At 41.2% G+C, this 26,253-nt stretch overlaps 1 protein-coding gene across 1 annotated transcript; it reads right to left on the bottom strand.

Annotated features, from left to right (window-relative positions):
* Window positions 1–9,673: 9,673 nt before the first annotated feature.
* cdr2a (cerebellar degeneration-related protein 2a) lies at window positions 9,674–26,133 on the bottom strand. The gene is made up of 7 exons (XM_084328188.1): window positions 25,938–26,133; window positions 22,259–22,371; window positions 18,313–18,461; window positions 17,825–18,001; window positions 12,473–12,787; window positions 11,914–12,211; window positions 9,674–10,072 (listed from the first exon to the last, which is right to left on the bottom strand). Exons 1-7 carry the CDS (start codon window positions 26,011–26,013, stop codon window positions 9,809–9,811), a joined length of 1,392 nt encoding a protein of 463 aa, XP_084184314.1. The 5' UTR covers window positions 26,014–26,133; the 3' UTR covers window positions 9,674–9,808.
* Between the last annotated feature and the right edge of the window lie 120 nt (window positions 26,134–26,253).

The raw sequence follows: 26,253 nt of genomic DNA, 5'->3' as shown, positions 1-26,253 counted from the left end.
TTGTTTGTGATTTAAATAACTAAATATAAATATGCTAATTATTTATGCAAATGACATGTCGTCAGCTTGTGACTGCAACTTGTTCCTGTTTGCGGACGACTCAGCCCTGCTGGTCTCTGACAAGAACAAGTTACAGGTTGAAAAAACCCTCAACTCGGAACTAGGCAAAATCTGCATATGGCTTGCTGATAACAAACTATCATTACACATGGGCAAAACAGAGTCCATTCTCTTCGGTTCAAATAACAAACTCAGCAAGACCGACGGCTTCTCAGTTACAGTGGGTGACAATATTGTCACAAGGAAAGATGAAATTACCTACCTGGGCTCCATCCTAGACCTAGAGGCTAATCTTTCCTGTGACAAAATGGCATCCAATGTAATAAAAAAAAGTCAACCAACGAACTCGATTCTTGTACCGGATCTCCTCTCTGGTAAACAAGAATACCCTGAAGACTCTGGCAGGAGCACTCATTCAAGGATACTACGACTATGCTTGCACCTCATGGTACCAAAGCACCTTGATAGTATAAAACTGAGTTCTTTGGATTGATATGATGAGCCAGGAGACGAAGGTGAAGTCAATCGATGGTATTTATTGACAAGAACACAGAGAACGAGGAACAGTCCTGGAGACCACAGCCCTCCATGGGGGCTGTGTGGCTCTAGAATGATGACACAACCATGCTTTTATACTATGTGGGTTCCAAATTTAGCGAGCCACTGGTTAATAAATAGATGATCAGACAGGCTTGGTCGTATATGGTCATATGTGGGGGTATATGTGAGCTTCCCCCCCCCCTCCCTCCCCCCCCTCCCTCCCCCCTCCCCCCCCCCCTCCCCTTCCCCCCCCCCTTCCCTCCCCCATCTCTCTGAGTGCCCGTCTCCTAGCGCTGACTAAGGTGATGGATGCCTCGGGGTCTTGGCCATGATTGCAGTGACTGCTCTACATGCACCACCGAGGCCTTGGATCAGTTATCTACCGTCGTCTGTCCGTGGTCCTGTCAACTGATTAACAGTATTAACAGACTGTTAACAGATTAACAGTCAACGCGGTTTCATTGCTGGGTTAAGTACTTCTATTCTATTCACATAATATGCTTACTTCATATATCTACTCCATTCACATATATGCTTACCACTTGTATCTATTGCTATGTCCGCCCACTACAATCACATGAGCTGTCTAACGCCTGTCCCGTCTCCCTGTCCCCCTGTGAGTTGCCGTCCTGGAGTGCTGACCGGAGTGTCGGACGTCCCGTGATGAAGGCCGGGAGGTTGCGACCCCCTCTGCGTGCCCCCCTGTCTCCGGAGGTCTCGTAGTGGTGACCGGAGTGCCAGACGTCCCGCGATGATGTCGGGGAGTTTGCGACCCTCTCTGCGCCGCCCCCTATCTCCCTGTCTCCGGCTGTCCCTGAGCAATGACCGGAGTGTTGAATGTCCCGTGATTAAGACGGGGAGGACGCGACCCTCTCTGCGCCGCCCCTGTGCCTCAAATAGATTCGCAATCAGCTCTATCTTCAATCTTTCAAAATGTTCAGTTGCTATCGCTATCAGCTCTATCTTTAATCTTTCAAAATGTTCAGTTGCTATTGCATGCACTCATCTGTGTTTCACTACACACTTGAGTGCATGCTTACCAACTGTCCGTCTGCAACACTACTATCACCGACATCTAAGAAGGGAGATCCCCCCTTGAATGGCCCTTCTAAGGTTTCTCTCCTCCACACTGCCTGTGGAGCATTTTTACTAGGGATGTCCGATATTATCGGCCGACCGATATTATCGGCCGATATCGGCAGTAAAATGTGATATCGGAAAATATCGGTATCGGTTTAAAAACAAAAAAAAACAATAACAATATTTGTTATATATATATCCAGTGAAATTATTAGTTACCTGAAATTATTCAGTTTTTTGGACGGGGAAACCCTGCATATATCGGTATCGGTTGATATCGGTTGATATCGGTATCGGAAATTAAGAGTTGGACAATATCGGAATATCGGTATCGGTAAAAAAGCCAATATCGAGCATCCCTAATTTTTACCTATTGTTAGGTTTTAGTGAGTTTTTCCTTACCTTCGCGTGGGGTATGTCTGGGAGTGCTTGCATTCTTTCATTTATTTGCATTTATTTTAAATTTGTTGGACCTTATGGTGTCCTTGTTCTGTTCTTGACTTATTGTTATGTTTTCTTCTTGACTTGTTTAAAGAAGACCTGTACGGCCCATGGGGACATTAACGTGTGTTGTTGGGCCTTATAAATAAATTTGATTTGATCTGTTGCTGAATCTGATAATATGTCCATCTTTGCTCCTCTCACTCAGTGGCCTGTGGCCGGATACAGAGGTCACACAGGTCAAGGTATTTTGGGTTCCTGGCTGGCGTCGTCACTCGACCCATTGGCACAGTGGGGGAGATTATGCTCTCACCAGAGGATCTTAGATAGAAGAGCTTAGAAGATATTAGATATTAATGATTATATTAATGAAATATCTATCAACCTCAAAGGCACTAAAAACAAAATTACAAACATCTCAAAACAAACTGGTCAGACTACTGCTTGACTTTACTCCTAGAACCCACCTCACCCCTGCCCACTTTGACAACCTAGGATGGCTTAGAGTAGACGACAGAGTAGTAGTAGTGCAGTACACTAGGATGCACGCACGCCACTAGTGTACGTGTGTGTGTGTGCGCGTGATGCAGGTGAGGATATTTTCAGTTTAAAAGCTAGACTGCATTACTCATCAAATAGGCCAACTTGGCTTTACCCTGACAGCCATAACCTACATGTCCTGCAGCCTGTTACCCCTTCCAAAATGTAGCATGGTAGTAATTTAAAAATGGTAGTTTTATGGTACTGGCCATTGTATGAATTTAATTTACCAGGTCATGGTAAAGGTCCTGTGTTGCCATAGTACTACTTTTGTACTTAAATAATACCATTATAACAATATACCATAATACTTTTTTGAGAATACCATGATACGTTTATTCTGTACATAACCTGACATATCAGCGTTGAGAATGTACTGCTACAAGTAGTTCGTCAAATATTTGTAAGGCTACAAATTCTGCTAAACATGATATCGGCCGCTACAGTTGTCATAGAGGTGTTATCTAGTCTTGTATATCTGTACAAACATTTGTGAGCAATGGGTTAATGTTACTGGTGATGCTTTTCTCAATATTCCTCCTGATATGACTTTTGTTAATGCAGATTAGAAGCAGTGCTTTTGCCCATGAGATAGGTTGTCCGTTCAACTTGAACATGGAACAAGTCTTCTTGGATAAACTGGCCAAGCTATAGGTCCTGATATTTCACAGCCTTGACTGGGCCATAACCTCACGGTCAGTGGCTTGAGGACTGTACTGTCGGGGAGGAGGGCCAATAGAGGAGGCAAGCAGCTGGCAAGAGAAGGAACTGTTCAATCTTTGTCTGGCAGAGACAAGTTTCAAGTTTCTTTAATATTTGTCATACAGAAGTACAGAATACTTTTATACAAAATGCTTCTTACTGTTACGCTCCAGAGACTGTGCAAGACAAGATAAGTATGAAATAAAATAACATAGTAAAATTAGAAGTAAAAAATGAGGTCACAGTGTTCAGTTTAGACATATGTACAATGTTCGATGCAGAATAGACGTAGTTACCATACAATATACAATACTGTGCAGTGTACTAATATACAATACTATATAGTGCAAGGCAGAAATGGGACGAGGTGCAATTTAGGTACAATTCACAGTAGGTGTACGAGTTGTAGTGCAAATCCTTTATCAATAAATATAAAGTGTAAAGTGTGTTTGTGTGATCTAAAGTGTGGAGAGTGGGTGCTGCAGTGTGTTGTTTGTTTGAGTGAGTGTGTGCGTGTGGGTGTGTGTGCTGTGTGCATTTGATGGTTGTTGCATAGTGTTTATTGTTCGTTTAGCAGCCTGATGGCCTGGGGATAGAAGCTTCTTCTGAGTCTTTCTGTGCTCGCCTTAAGACTCCGGTATCGCTTGCCTGACCGCAGCAGTTCAAAGAGGCAGTTGTTCGGGTGGCTCGAGTCCTTAATAATTCTCTTAGCCTTCCCCTTGCACCGCTTGTTGTAAATGTTCTGGAGGGTGGGAAGCCCCCCTCCAATTGTGCGTTCGGCTGAACGTGTCACTCTTTGTAGTCTGCTACGGTCTTGTGCAGTGCTATTCCCAAACCAGGAGGTGATGTTGCCGGTCAGGATGCTCTCTATTGTACATGAGTAGAAGTTCCTAAGGATCTTCTGACTGACTTGGAACTTCCTTAGGCGCCTGAGGAAGTAGAGGCGTTGTCGTGCCTTCTTCACAACACTGTCAATGTGTGTGGTCCATGTCAAGTCCTCGGATATGTGGGCTCCGAGGTACTTGAAACTGTTCACTCTCTCAACCGGTGCCCCGTCGATGCTGAGGGGGCTGTAGTCCTTGACCCCCGACCTCCTGAAGTCCACAATCATCACTTTTGTTTTGCTGACGTTCAGGGAGAGGCAGTTCTCCTGACACCACTGTGACAGGTTCTCTACCTCTTCCAGGTAGGCCCTTTCGTCGTTGGCAGAGATCAGGCCCATGGGCCATATTCACACAAGGCTTCCCAGATTAATAGTCCTGGTCATGACTTTATTCAAATTAACAGACTGAAGCTGTCTCTAGATCAGTTATCCCACATTGAAAGTCTTTGTGAATAAGGGCCAATATTGTTTGTATTTTCCACTTAACCTCTGCACAGTTCTATGTGTGTGATAGGCCTACAATCTGTGGATTCAAATGATGAATTATGAATGATCCTGCACCAAAATAAAATGTATGTTTGGGGGAAAAGAAATTATCTAAATAACTGCTGGTCCATATTCTAACGTTAAATCTTTTTTTTAGGATACACACCCTGGTGATAAATTCTGCATGGTGGTGCATACTTCTAGAGTGGTCAGAGAGCTGCATGGTGGTGCATACTTCTAGAGAGTGGTCAGAGAGCTGCATGGTGGTGCATACTTCTAGAGAGTGGTCAGAGAGCTGCATGGTGGTGCATACTTCTAGAGAGTGGTCAGAGAGCTGCATGGTGGTGCATACTTCTATTCTAGAGAGTGGTCAGAGAGCTGTATGGTGGTGCATACTTCTAGAGAGCTGTATGGTGGTGCATACTTCTAGAGAGTGGTCAGAGAGCTGTATGGTGGTGCATACTTCTATTCTAGAGAGTGGTCAGAGAGCTGTATGGTGGTGCATACTTCTATTCTAGAGAGTGGTCAGAGAGCTGTATGGTGGTGCATACTTCTATTCTAGAGAGTGGTCAGAGAGCTGCATGGTGGTGCATACTTCTATTCTAGAGAGTGGTCAGAGAGCTGCATGGTGGTGCATACTTACAGGGAGCTGCATGGTGGTGCATACTTCCAGGGAGCTGCATGGTGGTGCATACTTCCAGGGAGCTGCATGGTGGTGCATACTTCCAGGGAGCTGCATGGTGGTGCATACTTCTAGGGAGTGGTCAGGGAGCTGCATGGTGGAGCATACTTCTAGGGAGTGGTCAGGGAGCTGCATGGTGGAGCATACTTCTAGAGAGTGGTCACAGGGCTAAAGAATGTGTGGAGGTTATGCCCTGAAATGCATTTGTGACAGAGGCACGATAATGTGTGTGTCTCTCTCTCTCTCTAGGCCCCTGATCAGCAGATAAACAATCCATTGTGGTGAAGGCTACACAACCCCTATCTTCTTGATTGTTTGTATTTGTACGTTTGTCACATGCCTGTATGTAGTTAGGAATAGTAGCAGTGGCCAGAGGCTTGCCAAGACTGGCCTTTATGGCAGAGTTTAGCATGTAATCCCCTTGTGTGGAGAGTTAGTTTATAGTGGGGCAGGCGGAACTCGCTGTTATGTAAAAGCTATTAGTGGGTTGGGGAGACAAAGCCCCATTAATTATATTCTGGCAAGAGGTCAGAATGTACATTTGGGGACTGGGGTGCTCCCTCCAAATCAGGGGAGACTAGATCTGAATCCATCTGCGCTCTGTGTTTCACTATATGATGAATTGAAAATGGGGGACCCTGATGTACTGTAAACAAGACAAAAGTCTTTCTCTGGTCTGTATCCCCTTAACAATTGTGTGTATTGAGCCATACTGTATTGTACCCATTCTGCAATCTGTTAATAAACATTTCAATCAATCAATCAATCAATAGGAGAGATATCCCTGTCATGCAGTATTGCAGCAGGATAGTTATGTTAAACAGGAACACCACCCAAATAAAGAAATAAAATACATTCCATTATGTTATTTCCATGGCCTAGGAACGTTCAATCAATATTTGTGAACATGACCTACTCTCTGTCAAAGCCAGAAACCAGAGAAGCAAACTTGTAACGTCATCAGGTGTAAAATTCAAAAGTCTGGAGCTGCTCCATTGACAATGAATGGGAGACAACATTTTTTGGACCCGCAGAATGTTTAGGCCTGTTTTGTTTTTAATACCCAAATTACCTTCATACCATAGTAATTTTAGTTATGAAACAAAATATGTATCTGTACTCATTCCCCTGGGTGTGTCCTCGGTGTCACCTTTTACCATCTCCCCCCAATTTTTTTTTATTTGGTATCTTTATTTCGAACATGTAAATACAAACAATATAAAAAAAAAAATCATTGATCTATAGCAATGAAATGAAATGAAAAAAAAAAACATAACTCAATTTACATGTTCGAAAAGGAGTAGGAAGAAGTATACACATATTTAATCCTACCCCTTTTCCACTACTCAAATGAATGTACTAATTTAAAACCTTACAAAACAAATATATATGCAAAACTAAAAAATTACATATGTAAAACATGAAAGAAATAAAATAAAAATGTAAACACCCATGAATGTCAAATCCCTTCCTCATCCCTGTACCTCGTGAAAGTTATTTCTTTATAATTCAGTTTGAATTAGGTTACCAGTGATGTCATCGGTGACATTGAATCCTTGTGTTGTCGATTACAGCTCCATGAAATGATGTAGATGAAAAATAGCAATTCCTATAAGGGTCTTATTGCTTATAATCTTATAATTTCATTGAGCTGTAATTAATACAATACAAGGATTCAATATCCCCGATAACATCACTGGTGGCCATATTCAAACTCATTTGATTGTCAAACAAAATGAATGTATGCAACATTTTGCACGTTTTTGGATGTGTGTGAGATTACTGTACATGTATGTGCAAAACAAATCAGTATTGTTTTTTGGTGAAGTGTTCTAGAGACAGAGACCACAGAAAAGGGTAAAAACATGTGTGCTTTTATTTGTTAATTGCAAGCAAGACCATGGTCATCATGGAGGACTACTATTGCTCTAAAAATGCACATAGTCATATTTTACTGTCCATTATTACCAACATAATATATCTCTCACATAGGGAGGTCATCGTTTGCTGAAAAGAATAGATTGGATTTAAAGTCAGGACCCACATTCAGATCAATGTACAGTACGTCATTGTCATGGATTGTCATTGCTAGAATAGTACAGTAAGCAACAGCTTGATGCTAATCTCAGATTAATCCTGAATTATAAAAAGGTACGACAAAATTCATGATATCCATTACTAACTCAATTTAATTTCTTGACCGTTTTTATTTAAATATATATATATATATATATTTTTATCTCTACGCAGTATTTCATTGACAAGAAACTGCCTCACAGTTCAGCAACCATAGGCTTACTAGCTCTTGTGTCTGTTCTAACTAGGGCTGGGTATCGGTCTCATTCTCCAACGGACTTACGACAAAAAGGGCTTTCTCTTAGGGCCATTTGAGACCTTTTCGGGCAAGACATGAATATAGACAATATATTATAATATAATATTAATTATATATGTTTTATTGGGACGGTTGGTGAATCCCAAAATCGGCCCGAAAAGGTCTCAAATGGCCCTAAGAGAAAGCCCTTTTTGTCGTAAGTCCTTGGAGAATGAGACCCTAAAGTGCTTCTGTTCAACCACAATCCAAAATGTAACAAAGCCTCCGATTGGCTCACACAGCACACGCAACGCACATAACTCCGCAAAGTAAGGTGTAGAAAAAGGTATTGTTTTGGTATTGGCACAGTTATCGAAAATCCTCAAACGACACCCAGCCCTAGTTCTAACACAAATTGTAGCGAAAAGATTAGAGGGAAGAACCGTTACTGACAATTGTTTTCCCTGTGTCTGTTTTTGCAGTTTCACAGTCTTGCCTGAGAGAGATAGGAATACCTCATTTGTTGTGGTGTTCAGGGCAAGAAAGTGCTGAATCAAGGAGAACGTATCAATTAGAACAAGTCTTGGCTGACTGAGATAAAAGGGGAACATATTGCAGGAGAAAATTTCTGTTCAGCAACAGGAATTTGTATTCTTAGTATGTATTCCTTTCAATGACATCACTTTAGCTTTAAAAAAGTCTTCAGTATTGCAAATATATAATAATAATAAAGCACCTCATTATAAATTTGATTTAACTTCCAGTCAATTTCATGTCACCAATCTCTTCTGAATCAGTATGTAGTTACAATAATCACATTCTAGATTTGGAATACAGTGACAAAAGACCAAAAATGAAAATAAATAGCATTGTATTATCTCTACATATGTCAAAAATAAATAAACAATAACAAAAGATGAACTGTGAACCGGTCATACAAAAGTGCAGAACTGTCATATTGGCATATATTGTACATGGGACTATATGCAGGTACTTGTCAAAGCCTGTAAAAGGTACAGCCATGATAACTGAGGGTGCACAGAGTGCCACAGCTCTGCCACTCCTCTGGTAGTGTGCCAATGACCCCCGGACTGGTGAGTCAGGCTAATTAACTTACACTAGCCGCCGAGCGAATTACCGCTAACTAACACTTCCTTTAAGTCCTTCACCTAACTTACACAATAGCTATATTCTTTCATCCTACTGCCTCTACACAAAGCTCTCTATTCAGTCTAGTCCCAACATCTCTTCTTGCATAATACATAAGCAAAGGCTACACCCATTACTTTATGAATGGATATACAATCTAGTACGGCTTTTCTCTATCAAAACCAAAACACCTAGCGATGGCCACAGTGACGCCTCATGGACAGGAGTGAATACTGATGTACACTGTGACATAATACTTTCAGGACAGTCTGTGTATAGAGATACAGTATGCACATACGTATGTACTACCACTTTCCTACTTTCTATTTTCTGTGTACGCACATTCTGAATACCTTCTCTCAGATATTTTTCATCATAACCATTCATAACTACTTGTTGGCTACACAGCAATTTGGAGAATAACCTACGGTACAATTCTACGTTTCAGGCCACTACATGTCCACCTACTGTACATAATAACCCTGGATGTTCACATCGATGCACCCACTGTGGTTTTGTGTACATATTCTCAAAACTGATGAAATATCTGTCTGACAGACAGGACCCCCAGAATATAGTTTTTTATATCAACCAGTCAATTGACTGATATGACAAGAGTATGAATCACACTAAAGCAGAGGATGGATTTAGGACGGAATGAAGGTAGAAATTGGAAAAGTGCTTGGTGACGAATTGTCAGAGCTTTTTGATTTTTTTTTAAAATTTTGTGTAGACACACGGATGTTCCTGTGTGCATATAAACGCATACATACACACGCACTCGTGCGCACATATCTACACCGCACCAATGGGGTTTCAGGTTGTTTCAAAGCTCCTTTCACAGACAAAACAAAAGACAGCAGACCTCATTCCAAGATGGCAATATAAATAATACTGTTGGGCGCAGTCTCTTGGCAGAGCACCCGCAGAGTCAATGTCCCTGACTGGACTGCCTGTTCCCACTCAGGTCCTCTTTGGTTTTCTGAATGCAGGTGAAGATCTCGTGGAAGAGTGCTTTGTACTCTGGCTGCTGGCCATCTCCTGAAAACACCGGCAGCTGAGACGCGGCAGGCGAGCCGGTGAGGTGTCGTCGGGTCCGGTTGGCGTTGTAGGGACTGCTGGGCGTCTGGATGGCCTTGTGGCCAAGCCCATCCACCCCCTGCTGGCAACGCCGCAAAAGCTCCTCATATTTCACCTGGACAAATATGGTGTTCCGTCACTAATTGCACACGTACAGGGTGGAGGCAGGCACAACAAGCATAGGAAATTCACTGTGTGTGCAATTTACTGCTTGCGTAATACGCAGCTGGAAAGCTCCAATTGTTGTACCGGCTGCCTGAATGCCTTCTACAACAGAACTGCGTTTCCGCGTCTCTGATTGGCCAGGTAATTTCTGGTCATGTGACATGTACGCCCAATCGTGGGACCGCAAGTTTCTACACTGGTTAAGCTTAGGCGCTCGTTCGAAGTTGGTTATGGTTAGAGTTTGTCTTAGAGCATAGCGATAGAACGCCAGGTAGTTTGCAGGCTGTTAGACCCGGAAATAGGCGCAGAACTTGCTGTCCCACGATTGGCGCACATGTCACATGACCTGGCCAATCAGAGCGCAAAACTCGAACGCGGAAACGCAGTTCCGTCGTAGAAGGCATACACGCGTACCGGCTACACCAGGCATGCAGGTGTGATCGGTGTGATCACATTGCGAGAGCCTTGCATACGCTTGCTGTAAAATAGGAAAGGAGTCTATTTTTCCACAATTTGTGCGCATATACAGTGTCCAAATATTTTTTAAATCTTTGAATAGTTTGGCATATCCACTTATTTTCATTGTATATTATATCAACAAAACCACGAATGACAATATATTTTATCAAAGCAAAAGCATTTCAAATTCAGCAAATAAATTGTCAGATGCCCAGGCACAGTTTGGGGAACTGCCAGCCTACTATTGACAACTGTCTGCTAATTTACGTGGTTGAAAACCATAGGCTACTCTTTTAATACGCTCCAAGAGACCCGGAGTACAAAGATAAAGCGGCGACGGAGAACATGGCAAAGCATTGCAGCAGCACTCTGAGAAACAGGTATGTTGACAACGCCAGGTGTTAAGCCACTGCACTCAGATAGTTTCAAGATAGTACCTTTCTATACGACAGTGTGTGATAGTCATCTAATTGTTGATGGTTATTGTATCCATATCACTAGATGACTCACCGCGCTGCTGGCCAACGGAGACAGATGTTGCCACATGGCGGCCATCTTGCGTGGGTGGAGCACGCCCACTCATAACATGCATGTCTATGGTGCATGTACTATTGAAATAACCATAGCAATTTTCAACCGTTTGGTTTGTTAAAAACGTCAGAGATGTAGTTATCATACTGCATACTAATAATGGACTTTGATATAAAAAAATTATTACAAAAGAAATTCTTCCAAGCAAGAATCATAGCCACATTAATAACGTTTGTAATAAACCAAACCGTTTGTAAATCAGTCAAGATTTCAGCGACTTAAGAGTATTTTTTTTAAAGCAGTAGTCCACTCAAGCAAGATGGCCGCTGGTGAACTACTATTATAATAAAATAATAATTGTATCTACCTATCTGCGACGTGTGGAAGATGTCAACAACAGATGTCAATACTGATTATTAACAAGTGTAGGTTATGATGTAGCCTACAATACACCCACCCATATTCACATGGATGAGACACGCAATTGTTGTTCCTGGTGTAGCCGGTAGAATTTACATGCAAGAATATTATCACAGGCTGCGTACACAAACCTTGGTGTACCCCTGCTTTTGGGCTGTGGGCTCTTTTAGCATATTTCTAATGTCGGTCTTCTTCATATTTTAGTTAGAAGTATGTTTTTGAAACTGTTTGCAAAACACTTAGAAGTGAATGGAGGGGGTCTCCACACACCAACAACAGGAGCAACTGGTGAAAGAGTGGCAGTATATGGACTTATATCGGGGTAAGGAACATAGTCAAATGTTCTACAAAACCACACAAAACACAGTAGGAATCAACTACCTGCAGCGCACTGTACTGGGCGTCCACCTCATTGAGCAGAGAGATGCCCCTCTCCTTCACCGCCTCTGATCGTCTGATGCACATGCGCTCATGGCTCCGCCGAATCTCCTCTGCGGTGGCTCCCCTCGGTCCGACGTCACTGCTACTCCTCTGCCGACTGTTCCTACCCTGCTCAATCACCTCCTCTTTCTCTTTCTCCTCTCTCACCTCCTCCTCCACACGCTGTCCTGGGCTGGGCTTCTCCTCTGGGCCAAAGAATATTGTTTCGGGCAACAGCAGCCTGTCTGGCCTCCTAGCACTGGTAGCGAATGGAGAAGTGGGGATTTATTGACACAGGCACTTTACTGTGCAGTAGCAATTATACAAAACATCTATTATAGCCAAGTCCATTGTAAATTAATAATAATAATAGTTCATTTAATTTATAGAGCGCTTCTCAGAAACCCGAAGTTGCTGAAAATTACAACACCAATTCATAGACTGAAGATATGAAAAATGGCAGTGACTGGCCATAGAATTAGAGGCCGTCTGCGACCTTCGTGCTACGCTCAGATCTAACCTGTTTGCATAGTCTGCACGCCACAGCAGCCGCAGCTCCTCCACCTCTGCCTCCAGTGTCCCCTGCCTGGCCCGGCAGCCCTCCAGCAGGGCCAGCCTCTGCTCCAGAGCCCCGTTCTCCCTGGCCGTCAGCTCCGTCTCCTGCTCAGCGGCCTCCCTGCGGCTCCGCTCCGCAGCCACCTGGCTCTGTAGGGTCTGGATGGAGTGCTGGAGGACCACCTGCTCCTCCTCTGCATCTTGGTCTCGGTCTCGCTTATAGAAAGAGGTCTGAGGCGACCAGGCCCGGTCCACACGCAGGCTTTCAAAGGCTAAGTGTCTGAGGCATGGGGAGAGGGATGTCATTTAGTTAGCGAGGATTCAAGGAGATCAAATGTTTTTGTTAATAATAAATATCAGAATTCTATTACAGTGGGACATGTCACTGCTCGATTAATAGATTGTTTCATGCCGACAGCTGCCATTTAGTAAACTTAAAAAGTATGCATGCACAGTTGCAGGGCTTCACAGACTTATCCATTTGTGGCACAACTACACAAAACCCAAACATTTAAAAACATGCCTAATTATCCATTCCTTGGACATTTCAATTAAAGCCTGCTATGATCACATATGAGAAAATTAAGAGCCAGTAGCCGAGGACCATACCCGTCTCATTTTGACTTCTCGCCATTACTGGAGATTGTCTTTAACAGATTGTGTGTTTTAGCCGATATCAGCTTACCTTACTAAACGCCATTCAAACTGCCATTGATGTTGAAAAGGGGTGGACAATACTCCATGAGACATGAAAGTTGTCTGAAGGTTGCTAGGCATATGTAACTCAGCCATCTGAAAACCACTGTCCTGATATAAACCCTCTTTAACTACTAAAAACAAGTCTAGTACTTCTACACTTCAGTTGGCTGTGCTTGTTATTTGCTCACGGTTGCTGCAGGAATTTGAATGGCTTGCAGCAGAGTAATACAGTAACGTTAGGGAGCATAAGGGTGTAGCAGAGTAATACAGTAACGTTAGAGAACGTAAGGGTGTAGCAGAGTAATACAGTAACGTTAGGGAGCATAAGGGTGTAGCAGAGTAATACAGTAACGTTAGAGAACGTAAGGGTGTAGCAGAGTAATACAGTAACGTTAGGGAACATAAGGGTGTAGCAGAGTAATACAGTAACGTTAGGGAACATAAGGGTGTAGCAGAGTAATACAGTAACGTAAGGATGTAGCCGAGTAATACAGTAACGTTAGAGAACGTAAGGGTGTAGCAGAGTAATACAGTAACGTAAGGATGTAGCCGAGTAATACAGTAACGTTAGAGAACGTAAGGGTGTAGCAGAGTAATACAGTAACGTTAGAGAACGTAAGGGTGTAGCAGAGTAATACAGTAACGTTAGGGAACATAAGGGTGTAGCAGAGTAATACAGTAACGTTAGAGAACGTAAGGATGTAGCAGAGTAATACAGTAACGTTAGAGAACGTAAGGGTGTAGCAGAGTAATACAGTAACGTTAGAGAACATAAGGGTGTAGCAGAGTAATACAGTAACGTTAGGGAAAGTATGGGTGTAGCAGAGTAATACAGTAACGTTAAGGAACGTAAGGGTGTAGCAGAGTAATACAGTAACGTTAGGGAACATAAGGGTGTAGCAGAGTAATACAGTAACGTTAAGGAACATAAGGGTGTAGCAGAGTAATACAGTAACGTTAGGGAGCATAAGGGTGTAGCAGAGTAATACAGTAACGTTAGGGAAAGTATGGGTGTAGCAGAGTAATACAGTAACGTTAAGGAACGTAAGGGTGTAGCAGAGTAATACAGTAACGTTAGAGAACGTAAGGGTGTAGCAGAGTAATACAGTAACGTTAAGGAACGTAAGGGTGTAGCAGAGTAATACAGTAACGTTAGAGAACGTAAGGGTCTATGACACTGTGTCCTTGTTTGTTTTCTGTATGAAAAGTTGAAAATGTATTTGTTAATACCTCTCATTTAATTTGGAAGAAGGAAAGATCTGTAAAGATTGAACTAAACACAAACCTTTAAAAAAATATATAAAAAATTTACTTTTATTTATAGCATTTTCAGCTTTTTGCGGCCACGCAGGACCGGTAGAGGGAGAGAGGGAGAACGGGAGGAGAAGTAGGGAAGACATGCAGCAAATGGTCGCCGGGACTGGGAAGCGAACCCGGGACGACCGCTTCGCGACTCAGTGCGCTATATGGTGTGCTACTAGAGCGCCCGCACATTTTATTTTAACAATATTACCTTAACCTCAAAATAAGACAATTCTGTCTCACACGAATACGGAGCTTTGTACTGCCACAGGGTTATGCATTTACCTTGCTATTGTTGTGAGGGATTTAATCAATTCTTTACCAGGGGAACTTTTGCCGATAATAATGCATTAGTAAAATGCTTACTGTAAATCCGCTATTAATATTGGTTCACTGCTATAAATCAGTCTAGTAGTCCTAGTTAGCATTCTAGTGACTGTAAGGGGGTGAAGTAAATCCCTCATCTCTGCTGGAGATTATATAGTCTGGGTCATGGTGACCTGACTGAGGATGTCTAGTCAGCATGCGGGGGCTAAGCAGCCAGTGGAGCAGTGCCAAGTATCATACTGTACCAGAGGTGGGACCAAGTAAGTCTCAAGTCCCGAGTCAAGAGAGGCCATTCTCAAGTACGTCATAAGTCTTAAACTTTGGGTTTAGAGTCCTAAACAAGTCCTTATGGGTTATTTGCCAAATTGTATGTAATTTCAAAATTCAAAATTCAAACCAATAGACTTGGCTAATAGTAAGTAGCAGTGATAAATATAATGTTCATATTACTCATTACTCTCAATTAAATAAAAGTATAGCATGATTAATGACATTGTTGTTCATAGTGATGTGTTATGAACTCATATTACTCTTGCCTGACTTTCTGTAATCAGAAAGGTCTTTATTGCCAAGTATACTTTTCACATACAAGGAATTTTCTTTGGACGTTACTGGTGCGACATTAGCGGACAGACATTAACAGACAGATAATACAATAAAGTGGTGGAGTAAAATAAAATGAAATATGAGCCAAGTTAAGCACAGTAGAATAATATATTTATGAAATAAAATATAGGCCAGGGCTGTAAGACTGTATATAAGAGGTTGAATAAAATTATATGGGATATAAACTAAATTAAATTAATTTAATAATAGTGAGGCCAAATCTTGTCATAGGCCTAATCATTTCACATTAATCTAATGTTGATGAGGGCCTTGTGATGAGCTCCTTGTGAGGAACGGGCATCACAGCAAAAGACAAAAGTCCTGCACGTCGCCTTCACTTCACACAGGTGCCTGATGAACGTCAAGACGACCGAAACAAGTTCAATGTAAGTGAAAATTGTCTCTTTATTTAGTGTATTCCCTTTAGGATAAATACATATCACAAAAAATAAATGAAGGCAAGAATCAATTGGGGAGCCATAGGCTGTGGGACACCAATAGGCTTTAAGTGAATTATTTTGTTCTTAAAAAAAAAAAAAAAAAGTGGCACTTCACTAAAAACAATGCAGATTTATTTTGTACATAATCTCACAAACCCAAAAACTCTGAAGTTTTACACACATTAATTTAGTTATATTACATTAATTAATTAGTTATTGAGAGTAAATTAGTTTGAATATGGCCACCAGTAATGTCATCTGGGACATCAAATCCCTAAATTGTGTTAATTACAGCTCGATAAAACGATAAGATAGCAGTCCCTAGAAAAGGTTTTGCTATTTTTACATCTACAATAATAATTTACATTTCACAGAGCTGTATTTAACACAATACAGAAATTCAATGTCCCCAATGACATCACTGGTGGCCATTATTCAAACTCATTAACTGTCAAAACTAAATGAATGCGTGCAAAGTTGTTGGATGTGTGTGAGATTATGTTCAAAATAAATCAGCATTGTTTTTTTTTGTGAAGTGCCCCTTTAAAGGACTAATGCCATCTGTTGTTTGTTTTTACGGCACAGGATATACTGTAGCCTACATTGTAGGAGATCCATTGATTCCCACACTTTTCTCTGCAGCCCAAAGTTTAAATCAGGTGAAAGAACGAGAATGAGAACGAGAACGATAAGAGACTGCGGAAACTTACTGTAAGCTATATATTTTATCACTTTGTATTTCTACTCTATTGTCTGTTTTATGTGTTCATTGTGTAACCTCTGCTGCCATGTTTGGCCATTTTGTATCTCAATGGGACTTCCTGGTAAAATAAAGGCTAAATAAAATAAATACTGTAGGTCAGTAGTGTAAAGACAGTATTCAATTAAATATCCCTGAAATATTTTATAGCCTAGTCTGCCCAGCAAACGTGGGTGCCGCGGATCTCAACCATGTCCTCTGCTCTAGCACCGACGGACTGCGGTGTCTGAGCCATGTTCTGTTTAGAATTCCTAATCCCTTCCCTAGAGGCCTAGACCACTCGCCCTTGCTCTGAGGCACAGAAAGGATTTCCAGAATACTACAGAGGGCTCACTTAAAGGAAGCCAGGAAGAAAGAGGGGACATGAATGTGAAAGACAGAAGACGACAGCCTAGTTCTCCTCTGCCTACTCGCAAAACGGTGGCAGGCGCCAATTACAGAGGGAATGATAAAACTTAACAATCATTAAGAGTTCATTCTCTCTACTAAAAATGTACTGTATTGTTTGTTTGAAAGTGTCTTTGAGCATTTGGAAAAGCGCTATACAAATTTGATGTATTATTATTATTATTATTATCATTATCATTATCATTATCATTATTATTATTATTATTATTATTATTATTATTATTATTATTCGTAGTACACTTTCTTATGGAGACATGTTTTTATTGTTTGGCCTTGGGTAGAGTATCAAGTCATAAGGCTCAAGTCCAAGTGAAGACATGAGTCAGGTGTTAAAGTCAAAGTCGAGTTTCCCATTTTTATTTTGTGAAGTCGAAAGTCATAAAATTTGTGACTCGAGTCCAAGTCACACCTCTATCATACCAAGGGCCACCAACAGAGGAGCACACAAACAAACCTGGTGTGATCCTTTCAGTTCAATGTTCAAAAGTCCCCAACTGTTTTATTTTCCTTCATCATTTACACAGGTATTACACTGATGGCAAAGATAAACTCAATTGCACAGTGGATATCCAACATGATACTATTGGTGTAGGTAATTCGTCTCAATACTGCAATCCTATCAAGAGAAAATTCTTGCAACAAACTTTTCAAGGTAACTTCCTATGTTTATCTCGTGTTATTGTGTTGTATGCAATTTCCTCCTCCAGGAACAGTTCTTCTCTCACATAGTACTTCCGTTATTAACATCGGAGAGGAAAAGCACACGCACGCATACCGGTCATGGTGCAGGTCGTAGAGCTCCTTGAGACAGGACACACTCTGTGCTCCGAGGTTGCGTCTCTGCTCTGCCAGCTCTCTCTTGTTCCGCTCTACCTGGGCAGTCGTCAGGTCCTCCACCTGGGTCTGCAAGCCCTCCATGTGGCTCTGAAGCCCATCCACAGTCTCTGTCAGACTACAAGTGGAAGAAGAGTGATGTGAACCATGTGGATTCTAGAATGCAGGCAGCAGGCAATATCAAAGTAGTAAAAAATTGCCTGAATGCAAAACCATTTGTAATATTCTGCTCAGCACCTGATAAATATGCTTTATGTATGAAATCGTATAATTCTACACAATACTCGATAGACTAACTAAATGTGAGAGTTCATGGTTTGGCTGATTTTAGCAAAACGATAATACAAAATATATTGACAAAATAATAAGACTCGAGATTCACTAAACACAGTAGATGGTTCATCTGGTTTTGATCAGCGGACTCCCAACCTGCGAATCTTCTGCTGGGCCACGCGGTTGTCCTGCACCAGACGGTGGTTTCCCTGCTCCATGTCACCGGCTGCCACGTCGAGCTGCTCGTACACCTTGGCGTGCTGGTCGTTCATCTGACGCAGCAGCTCCACCTGTTTGGTCATGTACTGGACGAGAGAGAGGGTTGGAGGTTATGTACTGGAGGAGAGAGAGAGAGAGAGGGTTGGAGGTCATGTACTGGACGAGAGAGAGGGTTGGAGGTTATGTACTGGAGGAGAGAGAGAGAGGGTTGGAGGTCATGTACTGGACGAGAGAGAGGGTTGGAGGTTATGTACTGGAGGAGAGAGAGAGAGGGTTGGAGGTCAAGTCTGTGGATGGACAGACAAGAAAAACAGAGCAGACCAGACACGTATTTGAGCAGTGAGAGAGGTCCAGCTATTGCCAAGGAATAAAACATTCTTTATATCTTCAATGGAACCATCTGAAATGTAGATTGTTGTTGTTGTTTTTCCTCGTTGTTGTCATTGTTTGTCACATCCTGTCACTGTACAGTGTGGGACAGAAAACCACTTCTAACAATCAACTAAATGGCCTAAAATAAAAAAATATATAAAATGCTTGGTATAAAATAAAATGCTGTTTACATAATTACTGTATTGTACATTTAATTGCTATGCCCCAGACAATGCCATCTTATTATGATACAGCCGAGTGCCTTCCTCTGAAGTGGACAAGTCGAGCACAAAACCACCAATTATGGGCCGGCAAAAACATTTTGGCTTTGTGACAGGAAATGTGGGCATGAACGTGTGAGCTGGATTTGCATGCCACTCCACTGTGTACACTGTGTCCAGCAAGCAGTGCCAGCCAAGGTTCACTGCCTCGTCAAAATAACGCCCATGTTACCTGCCATACAATTAAGGAGTGTGAATCACTAACACTAACCAAAATAGATTTGAGAATGATTATGTGAATCATCTGCTCCCCTCTTCAGAAAATATAAAACTTTTATAAATGTTTTATGTACACATATACCAGACTTGAATATTCATGTATAAATATGTACACAGAACTCATGACTTGCCTAGCGCTTTACACCATTTTCCTCAGACACTCTCAAGGACTTTCATCTTTGGACGTCCCTTAAATCAATGTATTGAAATACAGAGGACCATCTCTTTGGAACAATTTACTTCCATCACCTACAGTCAACATCTACATTATCATTATTCAAAAACGCATCTGAAAAGGATTCTAATTAGCAAAGATTTATAACATTTCATGGATTTCATTCTAATGCATCACAACTTGTAAACAAAGTTGTAATTATGTAATCCATTTCTATCAATTGTGTATTACTGCTTAGTCTAAATGTTTATGCAATCATTGTTTTTATCTTTTTATTGTTTAAGTATGACTATTAATATTTATATCAAGGGAGGTATCTTCATAAGCCATGTTTGGCTTCCAACCTCTCCTGTACAATGATAGAAATGTTAAAAAATGTGTATTCTTAGTCTTTAATAAATTAACTAAATTAAACTAGTATTAGGCTTTTGATATTAACTATGGCTGTCTGAGCAGGCTTAAGTTAAAGCCACTGGCTGCATTCTGCACACAGCTACTTGAGAAGTGCCGGCTGACGGTGATGTAAGTGGAACTTTAAAAATAACATGTTTTCATAATGAGTGCCAAGAGAACATTGATTTACTAAGGTCCCAAGTCAAGGGCATGAATTACACCAGTAGTGGAAAGTGTATGACTGAAGTTGATCACGCTTTTGCTATAGGGTAAAATCGACCACTCTGCCTGAGAAACTTAGACCAGCACTACAAACTGCCATTTTTTTTATCTCTCTTATCTACCATTTCTTACTTGTTTTATAGTTTTTCGTGAGCAATGTACTGTACTCTATCTTATACAGTATGAGCACTATATAAGTTCATTATGATTAGTATTATGATGACAAGCCACATACAGTATAGATTGGGGTCAGTGAGATGCATGGGATTACCCTATCAAACTCAAGTAGTACTCAAGCCAAAGACACTCATGCTGCAGTGTAAACACATTGTGGTTCTTATCTTCATTGACCTGCTGCCAATGTAACCTGGGTAGATCAGTAGTGTCTGGTTATGTCAATATTACACTGAACTAACCATATTCACATAGTGTACCCGAGCACGACATAAGAGCAAAATAGCCGCCATGTGAATATGGTCAATGGATGATGTGGTCTAGACAGGGTTGGAACTATTTTTAAGCTACTGCTTGATCACATTATGTGTAAAGCCAGGCTCTACACAAATATGTTAATCGTCATGTGAAAACAAATTTACATAATAGCCTAATTGTTCATAACCAGGAGTGGTGAAATTGTGCGATTTAGAGATCAGATCAAATCAACAAGTAGTTATTGTATTGCCCCAAGGTTACTTATTGGCAGGATTCTATAGCTAGGTGGAGCTCCAAAAGCCTGCCTACAATATTGGTGAGTGAAAATAGTAATAATAGGACAGGGACTAGTGAATGTTTCCCTATAATTAGGTAGGCAAGTACCAGGCCAACAACATGCACCATGCCAAAGGATCATCAGAGAGACTTGCTTCTACTCTACCATTTAACACTTTGAATGCAGACGACGTGTATTCTCGTCTTATCAGACCCCCCGTTGAGTGCCGACGACGTGTATTGTAGTTTGATTTTTTTATTATCGATCTGAATTCATATTTCATCAACCGAGTCTCCCGTTGGTACAGCAGCTCCTCCAGGAGCTCAGATGGGAAAAAACCGCCCCCTATCGTCTATCCCTGTGTAACTGCAGGTCAGTCGATTATACTGGGAGATCCCTGTGGGATCTGTAGAGGTGGAGCCAACTGGCTCCATTATGCTGGCGAGCCGTCTGATGATGAGGGATCTGATCACGAGACGGAAAGCAGCCTGGAATATATATTTACAGCAGCCAATAATCAATCAATAAACGCGATCGATATTTGGAATGGCGATCAGGAATTGGAATAATCTTTTTGCAGAACATCTGATCTAAGGTAAGGAGTCTATGTTACCAGTCTTGGGGTAATCGGAGCTGTATTCACTGAGATATCAGCATGTGCCGTGTGTGTGTGTGTGATCTTGAGGAAACGAGAGAATAGATTTTTCAGCCCGCCTCTATAGCGTGCATAAATACACATATACTATCGATAATCTAGCGTTTATTTGAAAACGATTCATAAATAGGCCGACAAATGACAACGTGTCTAGTGTATTCGAGAATATTCCAATAAATGCCGTTTATGGGGGAATCTTTCAATTTTCCGAATATTTTCGAGAGAACGATAGCTTTTCGAAATGCTATAAAAAGGATATGAACCGATTAAAAAAACAATCCGTTTCGACAATGTTGACTGCAAACAAGTCATTGATAAGCGACAGGCAGATTAGACACATAGCCATAATTTAACACATAGATTTATGCGTTTTTAACGCTAACATTGAAGTGGATGATGGCATTCAACAGGGTAAAAAGGTAAACAAGGCCGGCATAGAAAGTGTTAATGTAAAAAGGAATTCACAATGAGAGGTCTCTGCCAAGGAAGGAAATCTTATCATGGACTTTTCTCAATGAGGCTCTGAATGTGGATTCATTCGGGTAAAGTAATTTTCTTAGTAATGCTGCAGCAATAATATTGATGTGATTCAACACAGGAAGCACATGGAGGTTAAACAAATCAAAGTTTTCATATGTTTGGTATGTTGGTGCCTGCAGGAAGACTCCCAACAACAACAATTAATTAACAGATAATTGTGTCAACAGAGTGACCTTTGTCAAGAGGAAGTTATTCACACACACAAGGCCAATAAGTTTGATAAGGAAACTTTTCTTTTGCTTGGTGAAATGGCAAATAAGCCTCACTAGTTCACTACCTATAGAACAAGTGTGGTGCTGCTGCAGTGTGACAAACACCTCAATCTCTTGCAGCTGTTCCTCGTTAGTGGAGTACATCTCCTGCAGGCCCTGCTCCAGATCATGGTTTCTGTCCAGGAGGGTCTTTCCCAGCTCAGCTGCCAAGTGGAGGTCTGTAAACACAACGTATGACTATAAACATACAGGAAACACATAGGACTGTAAACGCACAGGAAAACGCATAAACACAACGTATGACTGATTGACTGTAAACGCACAGGAAACACACAGGATGACTGTAAACACACAGGATGAAACACACAGGATGACTGTAAACGCACAGGAAACACAGGATGACTGTAAACACACAGGAAACACACAGGATGACTGTAAACGCACAGGAAACACAGGACGACTGTAAACACACAGGAAACACACAGGATGACTGTAAACGCACAGGAAACACAGGATGACTAAACACACAGGAAACACACATGACTGTAAACACACAGGAAACACACATGATGACTGTAAACACACTATATGACTGAAGTGTGAACACACAGGAAACACACAGGATGACTAAACACAGGAAACACACAGGATGACTGTAAACAAACACACAGGATGACTGTAAACAGACTGTATTCTGAAGTGTGAACACACAGGAAACACACAGGATGACTGTAAACACAGGAAATACACAGGATGACTGTAAACACAGGAAACACACAGGATGACTGTAAACACACAGGATGACTGTAAACACACAGGAAACACACAGGATGACAGTAAACACAGGATGACTAAACACACAGGAAAGACAACACAACGTATGACTGTAAACACAGGAAACACAACACAACGTATGACTGTAAACACAGGAAACACAACACAACGTATGACTGTAAACACAGGAAATACAACACAACGTATGACTGTAAACAGACTGTATTCTGAACACACAGGAAACACACAGGATGACTGTAAACACAGGAAATACACAGGATGACTGTAAACACAGGAAACACACAGGATGACTGTAAACAGACTGTATTCTGAAGTGTGAACACACAGGAAACACACAGGATGACTGTAAACACAGGAAATACACAGGATGACTGTAAACACAGGAAACAAACAGGATGACTGTAAACACACAGGATGACTGTAAACACACAGGAAACACACAGGATGACTGTAAACACAGGATGACTAAACACACAGGAAACACAACACAACGTATGACTGTAAACACAGGAAACACAACACAACATATGACTGTAAACACAGGAAACACAACACAACGTATGACTGTAAACACACAGGAAAACACACAGTATGACTGTAAGCACAGGAAACACAACACAACGTATGACTGTAAACACAGGAAACACAACACAACGTATGACTGTAAACACAGGAAACACAACACAACGTATGACTGTAAAGTGTAAGGAAACACAACACAACGCATGACTGTAAACACACAGGAAAACACAGTATGACTGTAAACACAGGAAACACAACACAACGTATGACTGTAAACACAGGAAACACAACACAACGTATGACTGTAAACACAGGAAACACAACACAACGTATGACTGTAAAGTGTAAGGAAACACAACACAACGTATGACTGTAAACACACAGGAAAACACAGTATGACTGTAAACACAGGAAACACAACACAACGTATGACTGTAAACACAGGAAACACAACACAACGTATGACTGTAAACACAGGAAACACAACACAACGTATGACTGTAAACACACAGGAAAACACAGTATGAGACTGTAAACACACAGGACAAAGCATACATTTACACAATGTATGACTGTAAACACACATGAAGAAGCATGAACACAATGTATGACTGTAAACACAGGAAAATGTGCAAACACAACGTATGACTAGGTGCACAGGAAAACGCATAAACACAACTTATGACTAAGCGCACAGGAAAACGCGTAAACACAAGGTATGACTGTAAACGCACAGGAAAAAACTAAAACACATTGTATGACTGTAAACACACAGGAGAAAGTGTAAACACAACACGACTGTAAACAGTACACACAGGACAAAGTGTAAACACAACATATGACTGTAAACACAGGAAAAAGTGTAACACAACGTATGACTGTAAACGTGCAGGAAAACAGTGGCAAAATAACATGGTCCTCCTGAGTGTGTAGTGTACTCACACGCACAAGAACATGGCAAGTGCACGCACACACACACACACACACACACACACACACACACACACACACACACACACACACACACACACACACACACACACACACACACACACACACACACACACACACACACACACACACACACACACACACACACACACACACACACACACACACACACACACACACACACACACACACACACACACACACACACACACACACACACACACACACACACACACACACAGCGTTATCAGTGGTTTGTGTGTGCCTTGGGGCTTGCCTAAAAAAAGTTTCAGTTAAACAATAACCCACCACCTTTTTATCAGAAGTCACTCTAAGAACCTCATGTTCACTTGCCCCTCCAAATTGACGCAATCTGGGTTATCGGCCAGCAGCTGCGTTTGCTGGCCCTGCTTTGATACAACTATTTATTTATTTGGCTTTATGTGACTAACATTTCCAAGAAAATATGTAATTTAGTTTGCTTTGGAATTGTGTTGCTTGTGTGAGCAACGGCCGGCCAAAAATACTAATGTTGGCAGTATTACTGTGCATTTAGACATGCATCAGTCCACATACAATCAACACAGCTGAAGAGACAGTTTGACAACTGAGCCTGGTAATTTCTCTGTATTTTTACCTTGTGACAACTGTAATCAACAAAGTAGACTATTGATTGATTGATTGAATTGATTGATTGATTGAAAACTTTATTAACAGATTGCAGAATGGGTACAATACAGTACAGCTCAATACACACAATTGTTAAGGGGATGCAGACCAGAGAAAGACTTTCGTCTTGTTTACATCAGGGTCCCCCATTTTCAATTCATCAGGACATATATGACATACATGACATACACTGTAAGAAAAAAAGCTGCAAGAAAACGGTAAATGTCTGGCATCAATGGTTGCCAAATACGTACTGTCAAATTACAGTAAAATCAACATTTACAGATTACAACCTTTATTTAATGGTTAATATTTTGATAAAGGTAATTTACTGTATTTGTATGGTATTTACACTTAAAGTAGAAAAACAAAGGTAATCTGTAATACAGTGAATTTCCCCTGAATTAATTTTTATTTTTTACAGTGTAGGCTATTTTCGATATTTATGAGTGGTTTAGGGCTTGTGTTATGTTATTTTACTGTCTTTATGAAACAGCAGCTGCATCGAATAACAAGCAAAAGGAAACCAGTCTGTCAATTGATATTATTTTACTACCGGCATAAACTATGCTGTGTATAGGTTCCATTATGGGTAGGTACTAGGTAGGCTATGACAACGTTATATTTTTTCCATAAATGAGCAGTAGAAGAAAAGAAAAAAGGTATTGCATATATATATAAATAAAAAAAAACGATTCATAATCTGCTGCCTTAGTTTTGTAGATCAATTATATAATTGCAATTGTAGGCTAATTATAAACATGATAGAAGCCTGTATGTAGAGTCAAGAGGTAAGACATGCAGCGGTTGTTTAGGGCGCGACCCGACAGTTACAGACGGTCCTTACCATGTTCGAGGTTCTGCTTGTCATACCAATACTCTTCATCCTTTTCAAACTCTTCCACTATCATATCAGTGAGCATTCTTCCAAAGAGTGCAAACTAAGACTCCACCCGACTGGTTTTTAAAACACAGGTATCCTTAGACAGTTTTGATTTATGTCTACTGTCCCTGACATTAGTGTACATCCTCTGGTAGTGTAGTCCGTTGTCTACGGCAACGTGGCAAAAAACTCTACACTCGCTGGACATAAACTGAACCGGTGTGACGTAGATAGAGTAAGGACTCGGGCCGTTTATTGACAAATCATTAGAAGGAGGCGG

Source organism: Notolepis coatsorum (genome assembly GCF_963971535.1).
Source record: "Notolepis coatsorum genome assembly, chromosome: 14".
Classification (NCBI taxonomy): Eukaryota; Metazoa; Chordata; class Actinopteri; order Aulopiformes; family Paralepididae; genus Notolepis; species Notolepis coatsorum.
Note: the sequence above shows the minus strand (reverse complement) of the source record. Positions and strands in the feature narration are given on the sequence as shown.

Coding starts and splice junctions, on each gene's coding strand:
- cdr2a (XM_084328188.1), bottom strand. CDS start 26,013: ATGCTCACTGATATGATAGTGGAAGAGTTTGAAAAGGATGAAGAGTAT. Junction 18,002..18,312: donor GCCCAGCAGAAGATTCGCAG/GTTGGGAGTCCG, acceptor TTCCACTTGTAG/TCTGACAGAGACTGTGGATG. Junction 12,212..12,472: donor CGTGCAGACTATGCAAACAG/GTTAGATCTGAG, acceptor ATTCGCTACCAG/TGCTAGGAGGCCAGACAGGC.